Source organism: Ctenocephalides felis, unplaced genomic scaffold (assembly GCF_003426905.1).
Source record: "Ctenocephalides felis isolate EL2017-DRISC unplaced genomic scaffold, ASM342690v1 CF-g0.4_SCAFFOLD_03570, whole genome shotgun sequence".
Taxonomy (NCBI): Eukaryota; Metazoa; Arthropoda; class Insecta; order Siphonaptera; family Pulicidae; genus Ctenocephalides; species Ctenocephalides felis.
In genome coordinates, this window is record NW_020539724.1 from 21616116 (window position 1) to 21627195 (window position 11080).

At 29.0% G+C, this 11080-nt stretch overlaps 2 protein-coding genes across 2 annotated transcripts in view; one reads left to right on the forward strand and one right to left on the reverse strand.

The window, feature by feature from the left end:
* Positions 1 to 8806, reverse strand: part of LOC113382804 (polycomb protein PHO-like) — a 98753-nt gene extending 89947 nt beyond the window's left edge. Inside the window, exon 1 of the mRNA XM_026621040.1 lies at positions 7998 to 8806. Coding sequence (XP_026476825.1) covers positions 7998 to 8009 — 12 coding nt within the window. The 5' untranslated portion in view covers positions 8010 to 8806. The remainder of the gene's footprint in view (positions 1 to 7997) is intronic.
* A 604-nt stretch (positions 8807 to 9410) lies between these two features.
* Positions 9411 to 10614, forward strand: LOC113382805 (replication factor C subunit 3). The gene has a single exon (XM_026621041.1). It carries the CDS (start codon positions 9484 to 9486, stop codon positions 10537 to 10539), a length of 1056 nt encoding a protein of 351 aa, XP_026476826.1. The 5' UTR covers positions 9411 to 9483; the 3' UTR covers positions 10540 to 10614.
* The last annotated feature ends 466 nt before the right edge of the window (positions 10615 to 11080 follow it).

Here is an 11080-nt window from a genome sequence, read left to right on the forward strand (position 1 = left end):
CATTTACAAAGTCTCTTTCGTAAATTAAAATTCAGACATTATTGTACGTGGCCTCATGTATATTGTTCATGAATTTCTATAATATACTCTATTTAAAATATAAAGAATTTTACACAAGTCGGTACTAAAATCCAAAAACTAAGAAAGAGTCAAAATGTATTTTTAACTTTCCGTAAGATAAGTTATAGTAATCGCAAAAAAGTCGAAAATGAAAATTTTTATATATCTTTACGTTTTAGAGATTTCTGAACATTTTGGCATACCTTAGACAAAATGGATGTGTGTTTGTGTGTGTCTGCGGATACAAATTTTCGTCTACGATTTTGGGAACAAGGTTCTACCGATTTGAATGATTCAAAAAACATTCGATTCCTGTTGATTAGGAGACGTGCCGATTAGTTTTCGGACAAGGCAGGTCTAACCGTTCCGAAGATGCGGGGCAAAAAGTCCAAAAACGTTAACTCAGTTTTTGAGAGAGCGGAGCGTCCGATTTTAATAATTCAAAAAACATTTTACATGTATTGACAAAATAAAGAACTGATTAAATTTTCAAAAAGGCAGGTCTAGAGGTTTCGAAGATCTAGTAAAAAAAAAAGTAAAAAAAAGCCATATTGCGGTCAAAAATGATCATTAGACATATGCACATCAAATTATTAGGTATTTTATAGAGATTTTAATAATAATTACAAAATTTGTTTACATTTATTGGTTATACTATCGGTTCCGTAACATCGTTTATCTGTTAGATTGCGACGCGGCGCTTACGCGCTTGGATATTTCAAATAAAGAGCGCAATTGTTCTAAATAAAAAACGTTCAAAATTTCCAAAATGTTTCAAAATATAAAAAATATTTTTTTTCATAAAAGTCAATTTTTTCAAAAATTTCAAATTTCTTATAAAACTCATTTTTGAAAGCTTTCAAAAAAATTTTTATCTTTTTTAAAAAAAAATAATTTTTAGTACAAAAAATTCAATCAATTTGCCTTAAGGCACTATGCCATACACTACTAGTTATCTCATAGTACATATTATAAATAATATTTGGTTATAAAATTATTCTCTTTGGTGATGTATCTCTCTATTGAGAGAATGATGATCCAGTATATTTGTTAAAATAAAACTAAACGAGTTAAATAAAATTTGATCACATTTATGCAGTAATTTCAATCTAAGTGTCCTTATATATTTTTCAATCTAAGAGTCTTTAGTCTGAAATTAAGTAAGTCAACTTGATAATTATCATTACCATAATTTATATTATTATTAAAATAATATAGGTTCTACAAGGCATCATAAATAAAAGTAAATAAATAGTAAATTACTTCTGTGAGCAATTATAGTTCAAAACAAATCTTAGTATCTTCTTTTTCAACTAACAAGGAGAACCTGAGATTTACTCCTTTGGGATTTTGGTGAAACTTTGCTTGATTATAGACTTTATAGTCAAAACGAACCCTTTAAAATATTAAAAGCCTATGGAAAGTGGTTGAATTATAAAAATTAATTAAAGATCTGGAAAATAGCCTGATCATATGCCTATAATATTCCACGAGGTTTGATTTGAACATCAATTTCAACACCATGTAAAGTTTCATCAAAATACTAAAATATTAAAGATGAGGTTCTTCTTGTAAGCTTCAAGTAATTGAATAATTCAAAATCATTAATAAACCCATTTAATAAATATGTAGTATTCTATATTGAATAGTATAGCAGATTCAATACATAGGGTGCCACTATTACTAAAATGACAATAATTTTGCACCGACAAATACAAGAAAATGCAATAGATATTTCAAATAGTAAAAAATCATCTTCCATCATTTGCATGGAAATCATTTTTCCATTGGTTTCCTCTTTTAATTGCATTTAATTAAATCGTATTTATGAACAAAATAAGGGGGCGTCCATTAATCACAAAAGGTTTTTAGGGGAGAGTGGGGGTTATGTTTTGACAAAAAATTACGAATCATTACGTGGAGGAGAAAGTGGTATAGTAAGATATCACGTGTATTTATTTTTTACCTGAATTAAAAAAAAATCCGAGCATTTTCAAAAAAAAAATTCAAAAATTTTACCGAGGTTTGTTGGGGAGGGTCCAAAAATCCTTAAAAAGTCGATCACGTGATTAATGGATCCCCCTAAACTTGAAAAAGAATAATAGTTAAAATATTAATGAATTATTCAACTCTATCCAAACTACAATCGATTTTAGCAAGACGGAGCAACTTTCCACAACTCGAACGTGTATCTGTCTATCTAAAGTTAAAGAAATGTTCCTGATGAAGCTGATTTCTCAAAAAGACAACATTCCCAGTTACCAAGAAGACCAGGATTTATCGCCAGCAGATTTATTTTTATAGGTATATCTAAGGCATCCGATCGTATTTTCTCATTAAAACTGTTGAATTAATAGGGAAGTGGAAAGATGTCTGTAGTCTCTGGGCATTTATTTCACTTAACTGAATGTGGAAAAAATTGATAGGAATGGGTAAAAAATAAACTAGCTGTAAGTGAAATTCTGTCTTAAGGCAATTAAGGCATCGTGCCTTATGGCAAATTGCTGGAACTTCCCGTATCAAAAATTATTATTTTTTTAAAAACGATTAACATTTTTGAAAAAAAATTACTTTGAAAAAATAAGATTTTTGAGTATCTATAAATAGGAGAAAAAATTACTTTTTCTTAAAAAAAAATTTTTTAAAAGAAATTTTTTTTTCAAAGCAATCGTACTGCTTTCACTGCATAGGGACAAAATATAAAGCGCGTAAGCGCCGCGTCGCTGTTTAACGCATAAGCATTGGTACGGAACCCATAGGAATGTTAACAAAATGTATACTTATTGTTAAAATCTCTATAAAATATCTGACAATTTGATGTGCATATGTCTAATGATCATTTTTGACCGCCAAATGGCTCATTTTTTTACTTTTTCCTCCATATCTCCGAAACAGCTAGACCTACCTTCATGAAAATTTTATCGATTCTTCATCTTGTCAATACAAGTGAAATGTTTTTTGAATTATTCAAATCGGACGCTCCGTTCATTTAAAAACTGAGTTACCGTTTTCGGCACTTTTTGCCCCGTATCTTCGGAACGGCTAGACCTGCCTTCGCCAAAAACTAATCAGCACGTCTCCTTATCAATACGAATCGAATGTTTTTTGAATTATTCAAATCGGTTGATCCGTGTTCCCGAAATCGTCGACGAAAATTTGTATCCGCACATACATACACACACGTACATACATACACACACATACATCCATTTTTTTTAAGGTATGCCAAAATATTCAGAAACCTCTGAAACGTAAAGATATATAAAAATTTTCATTTTTGATTTTTTTGCGATTACTATAACTTGCCCTACGGGAAGTTAATGATCGACTTAATCAATGACTAGCTGTAAGTGGAATTCTGTCTTAAGGCAATTAAGGCATCGTGCCTTAAGGCAAATTGCTGGAACTTCCCGTACCAAAAATTATTATTTTTTTTTAAAAACGATTAACATTTTTGAAGAAAATTTACTTTGAAAAAATAAGATTTTTGAGAAACTATAAATTGGACAAAAAATTACTTTTTTTTCGAAAAAAAAAATTTTTTTTAAAAAAAAAAAATTTTTTTCTTTATTTTGACATATTGTGCAAGATCTGAACTTTCTTTTCAAAGCAATCGTACTGCTTTAACTGCGTAGAGACAAAATATAAAGCGCGTAAGCCCCGCGTCGCTGTCTAAGGCATAAGCATTGGTACGGAACCCATAGGAATGTTAACAAAATGTATGCTTATTGTTAAAATCTCTATAAAATATCTGATAATTTGATGTGCATATGTCTAATGATCATTTTTGACCGCCAAATGGCTCATTTTTTTACTTTTTCTTTCATATCTCCGAAACCGCTAGACCTCCATAAAAATTTTACGGATGTTTCATCTTGTCAATACAAGTAAAATGTTTTTTGAATTATTCAAATCGGACGCTCCGTTCTCTTAAAAACTGAGTTACCGTTTTCGGCACTTTTTGCCCCGTATCTTAGAAACGGCTAGACCTGCCTTCGCCAAAAACTAATCAGCACGTTTCCTTATCAATACGAATCGAATGTTTTTTGAATTATTCAAATCGGTTGATTCGTGTTCCCGAAATCGTCGACGAAAATTTGTATCCGCACATACATACACACACGTACATACATACACACACACATACACACACACATACACACACACATACACACACACACACATACATCCATTTTTTCTAAGGTATGCAAAAATGTTCAGAAACCTCTGAAACGTAAAGATATATAAAAATTTTCATTTTTGATTTTTTTGCGATTACTATAACTTGCCCTACGGGAAGTTAATAAGAAACAATTTGCAATGAACTAACGGAAGATATTGGCAAACTTTTGATATTTGGCTTAAAAAAACATTGTTAACCCAATATTAAGATGACCAATGATGACAATAACATCAAAAGAAAAATAAAAAAATATTATAGTCGAAGACGAAAGAGATTAAAGAGATATTTGAAGATATTCAAAACAATATTTCTACTAGATCGTAACCTTAAAATCTAATGACATTCCGAACAATATGGTTTTCGCATTCGGGGACATACTACGTATACACATACACATACAATCAAAGAACCCTCTCACGTGACACGACGACCAATCACAATCGTCCCGTATCATTGGCACTCATTTCGAGCGTAACGCTCTCCCGTTGCATTTGCACAGATTTACTCCCTAGTCGCGTCTAAAGAAGTTTTACTTCAAAAACAAAAAAACCCTTTTATTTTGGTTTCCAATTTTCTAGAAGAAATAGAAGAAACCACAATAATTGCAAGAAACTTGAGGCTGAAGAGGGATGAAGATACGGAAATGTAAAATACAAATCTTTGTAATCTGTAATAAATATTAATAATAATAAAAAAGAGCGTTGATCATTTTCATGCTCGTGTAGAAAAATAGCACATGCGCTTGAATTACTTCTTTGTATTTTTTTTTTTTTTGAAATGTTTGAATGAATTATTTCTTTGTTTGAAAATTAATTCTTCTTTAAAACGTTCTTCTCTTACAGGGCAAAAACCAAGAAAGCAAAAATTTATTACATTATCAAAAATTGCAAGATTGAATAATATAAATGTAAAGTAAACATTTTATTCTGGTTCTCTTGTATTTTTTAACGGGCAGTGTTTTTACTATCTCATTAATAAATTCCTTTCCTATTTATCTATAGTTTTTCTATAAAACTTAATAAAAAGAATACATATAGAAATAATATAAAAATATATGAAATGCAATGAATGTGCCTTGAGACAGGTTTTAACAAAAACTCAACTAAAACATCAAGAAATAGAATGTTCATAGACATGCGGAAGAAAATAGCTATTAGCATTTTAGAATTTGTTTTAGAATGCAAAATATGTATCTTTTGGGCAAAGAAAAAAAAACTTTTATTAAATTTTAGATTATAACAGAACCAATAAAAACTCATACTGACTAAAAGGGTTATAAGCAAAACAAAGATTTTTTTAATAAAAATTATTTTAAAAATATTTTCCATTATACAAGTCAGCTTAATGCTATTCATGTAAAGTTTTTCTTTCATAATGATTTCAATTTTCAGGATAATTTCATTTCATTTAATTATTGACCAATAAGATTTTCAAAGCAAATTCAAAGCTTCCATAAAGCACAAAATTCCTTAAAAATAAAGTTAATTCTTAATCACCAAGAAAACCAAGGGCCCTCATAGAGATTTATGATTCCTGTTCACGCCAAATCAAAGCATCCGATTTATGATATTAAAAACAAAAAAATCTAATAAAAAATCAACACAAATTTAAATCAATCAATACAATAAATTAAACTTCTAAAATTATTGTAAAAACAAATACAATTTGTAGTTATATTAAACATCTTTAAGAAAAATGCAGGTGTAATTTCATTAATATCCTCAATATGTAATTAAAACTGATACAAATGCAAATAGTCGTTCCATTTAAAATGTAATGAACTGTAATTGTATTATATTTGTGATTACAGAATAGTAAATAACATTTAATATAATATGAAAATCAATATTATTTGTTTATGGATATCCACAATCTTTTATTTTCCTAGTATTATATACAGTATGGTATACTAATTAGAGAAAAAAATTGTGATGAAATAAAGTAATAAATCCTAAATCCTTTTGCTGGTATAATTATTGATGTATTATTTTTGGAGCAAATTAGTTCCAAGAAAAACTAAATATGCTATGACTTTTTGTATAAAAAAATTGTAACTAAAAGATTGATTTTGGCAGATTTTGGTTTTAATTGAATATAAAACCCCCTTAATTAGCGAAACCAATTAAAAGAAAATATATTAAAAAAGCGTATAAAGTGTAATTATAAAATGATAATAAATAGTTATAGGAAAATTATTCCAATCTTAATGCATTTTCCTAGTTTCTTATTTATTGTTATAATAAATACATTAAAGCAACGGTTTCCAACCTGTGGGGCGCGCCCCCTCAGAGGAATGCCAGGCTTTTAAAATAAACAAAAAATAATTAATTTTTACAGTTACCTTTACATAATATTGAATATTAATTTGTAGTCGGATAATATCAGTTGAGTATTTACAAAATTAAAATAAATTGAAAGAAATAAGGGAGGCGCAACAAGTTTTTGAGGTAAAACTTCTTTAAGCGCGACTAGGGTGTAAATCCGTACAAATGCAACGAAAGTGCGTTACGGCCGCGTCGAGTGCCAATGATTCGTCATTCGCTCTCGATGATATCATTTCAATACAGGTCTATTGTGATTAGTCGTCGTGTATGTGAATAGTGATCTGTCGTTGTATGTGTACCGGCATCAACGTTGTTTGCGTATAGATATCAACAAGGAAATCGGCTTAGATAAATAAACATTTTAAAGTTACATCGTAGTACAAATCTTGATTTAACGAAAAATGTCTGAATCAGAAGAATATTTTACCCTGTTCGAAATTAATCATTTGGGCCGTGTACTAAACGTAAGTTTATTGATTAGAAATGTTTTCTATATTATCCGTAGTTTCTATAAATCTTTGAAGTTATTAAAATGGAAAATTATTTTTAGACAAGACAGATATTACAGCTGTTCAAAGAATGAGACTATATCGCCAGCGAAAAAGTAAAAAAATACAAACAGTCAATGAATGTATGTTAATTTTAAATTACATGAAGTTCTTCAAACACAATTATTACATGATGAGTGAAGTTGCGAAAACAATATTTGTTTAGGCGTTGTTTAACATAATCCACTGTGTGAACGAATATTATAGAATTTATTAATCAGCAATTACTTCATTTTTCTAATGAAAGTTCATTTCTAAATGCTAATTACAATGACAAACCGATCATGTCATATTTGAAGTATGACTTTAATTGCATTATTGTTTTTAAATATTATACAAATTTGCAATGCTATTATAAATATATAACTTATAATTTATCATTATGTAAATGTGTATAATGGTTGACACTAATAAATGTGTGCATTACGATGGTTAACATATTACTAATAAACATTATTCAAAATGATGTATCAATTTTTACTTAAATGCCATCTTGTACAGTAGCTAATAAGTTTTACTTCAATCGCGCAATAGACAATAAACAAATAAAGTGCAATAAGCAAATGTAAAAAAGGATGATGTTTAAAATTTAATTGTGTTTTGCAATAGTATTTATATATTCATTTCATTATGTTTTATTCAAAAATAAATTAAAGAATCTAAGCATCTTCTTATTGGATTCAAATGCATTACAGTTCGTTCGTACACTGTAAATCTAATAAGATGCTAACTAGAATGAATTGGAATCTAATTGATTTATAAATGAAATGTCGCATTTCTGCGGAATTCTGATTATTAGTATAAGGTAAACATTGCAAAATGAATATATAACATCATGTGACTGTTTATTTATTATGCTAGAAACTTATAATAATTACTTACCATGTAAACCATGAATATAGCTTCTATCCCGCAAGTTGAAGTAATCCTAACTAATTAGTAGTATCACATGTTCAAAAGTAATTTATAAGAAAATTTCTTCAAGATCTTCTAAAAATATTTATGTTTAATATTGCACTAATAAAGATATTTATTTATTAAAATTTATCACAGTATGTCCCGAATCTGATTTGCTGGTGCACGTTATCTCGTTATGTAAATATTTACTACAAAATATATCTGTGTATGTGCTCAGCTGTTTTGCATATATTAGCTCTCGAGACAGATTTTTATTGTTAGTTTGTTAAATCTAATTATTATCTTTACTTAAATATATTAATACACTGACGCGTAGAGACTGGCCACGTTACTAAATTAATTTATTTTAACTACATACGTCAAAGGCACTTAAATATTCATATTGTCGAAGATATTGTTGAGCGCTATACAATGTATAATTTCACATATTTTTTCGCCGTGTATGTGTACATGTCATTATTTATGTTCACATTATAATTAAATCACTTTTACAACTACGCGTTAAGGCATTTTAATATCGCCTTTCAAATGTGCATAACACTTGTCCTAATTACGATCACAAAATTATAAATTGCTATATTCTTGCAGAAATCACGTGGAATTAATTTATCACATATTAATTTTGTTGTCTTTATAAACATTTTAATTACATTATTTATCTTTTATAACTACATGATTAGATTTTATTTACAATAATCAAAATTGTTAACATTGCACTATCACCTGTACACGAATGACATCGTTTTTGTGCTCGAGAGACTTGAAGTGTGCATGAGTGTAGGTGACATATGATTACAAATGGCGCGGGTGCTGGCAACATTATCAATGCTAAAAATGATGATCGGCTCTGTTCGGCATTTGCCCGATTCGCTTGGACGAACATTTACCTCTAAAAAAAGATTAGGCGCGAAATAAATTTATAATTAGTTTAATCATTAATTTTAATAAAATATATTTGTTTCTTTGTTTGTTTGTTTGTTTCTTGTCCATAAGAATGTTTTTAATTTATCTATATCATTTCCATATCTGTGGTACAGGTTGTTGTTATAAGCCTCACATTAAAGAAATCAAACATTTCAAATGTATTTAAGCTAATGACAATAAGTTACTTGAAAATTATTTATAATTATAATTACACTTGACTTTACTATAGTAGCTTTTTAACTACAAATTAGATGTGATTTTTAAATCAGATTTTAATTGGATGATAATTCCTAATAACAATGATATTAAATACTATAATAATTAATTTAAAAATTTGACATTCAAACAATATTCAAATAACGGTTTTCGAAATCATTACGTTGGTACGATTGTACAACTGTCACAACAGACTGTCAAATGCAAAAAGGCGGGATTTTATTGCTTGAAAAACTATTAATTAATGACAACTAAACATTTCTTCTTAAAAATACTACAAAATATTATATTTACTTATTAGTTTATAACCATGAGTTTGTGGGTTGATAAACACCGTCCAAGAGACTTGTCGAAATTGGATTATCACAAAGAGCAAGCCCAACAATTAAAAAACATCGCTAATCAAGGTGACTTTCCCCATTTACTATTTTTCGGCCCCCCTGGATCAGGAAAAAAGACTCGAATAAATTGCTTACTCAAAGAACTATATGGCTCCGGCGTAGAACGCTTACGAAGCGAAGTAATGCAATTCATGACTCCTTCTAACAGAAAAGTAGATATAATGACTGTTGGAAGTAATCATCATATAGAAGTTTCTCCTTCTGATGCAGGAATTTATGATCGTGTTGTTGTCGTTGATTTAGTGAAAGAAATTGCGCAAACACATCAACTAGACTCTACAAGACCTTTTAAAGTAATAGTTCTAACTGAGGTTGATGATTTAACCAAAGATGCTCAGCATGCTTTACGTAGAACCATGGAAAAATATGTAGCTACATGCCGCATTATTCTATGTGTCAATTCTACCTCACGTGTTATCCCTGCTATTAGAAGTCGTTGCCTTGGTATAAGAGTACCAGCACCTACAAAAGAAGAAATCGTTTCAGTATTGAAATATACGACAAAGAAAGAAAGCCTTCAATTACCAATTGAGCTGGCAGAAAGAATTGCAGAAAAATGTAATGGCAACTTACGAAGAGCAATCTTAATGTGTGAAGCATGCAGAGTAGAGAAGTATCCTTTTTCTGCTAATCAGTCTGTGACTGAGCCTGATTGGGAAGTATTTTTGAAGGAAACAGCCAAGCTAATCGTTGCCGAGCAGAGCCCAGCAAAACTTGATAAAGTAAGGGATAGATTGTATGAACTCTTAGCACATGCTGTCCCTGCAACTATCATTTTTGAAAGACTGGTTAAAGAATTGGTTAAAAATTGTGATATGCAAATGAAAGCTGAAGTCATACAACAAGCTGCACATTATGAACATAGGATGCAAACAGGATCTAAACACATTTTTCACTTAGAAGCATTTGTTGCTCATTTTATGTTTATTTATAAGAAATTTTTGTCATCTATGATGGAATTTTAAAATATTCAAGAAGATAATAACGATTTTTGTAAACTTTTTTGTATGTTAATGAAAATAATCCTTCCTTTAATACAGAACTAAACTCATTCAACAGTCTAACAAATTCATAATTAGAAATAATATTTTTATCTACTATATTTAATGCATGATCACAACACTAACAGCAATAAACTACTAAACAACACTAACAATAAATGAATATAATATAACTGCTCCTAGAGAAATACTATGGAATCATGTTCTTCAAGTTTAATATTATGAATACAAAATAGAATTTAATTTTAGATTAATAATACTTTTATTTCTACAAGTCTTTTATCATTACATTTTTGAGTAAATTTTCCAGGTTTTATATCTAAATTTTAGTAATTTTTTTAACTTAGTGTGTAAACACCCATACAAATGGAAATACATACACACAAGGTTCATAAGTTTGGTGATTTTGGGTATAAAGTATTATAGAATAATTTTATATTAAATTAATTTTTATATATATACAAAGATAAAATGCTTGGAAGCTTATCATTGGTTATAAAATATG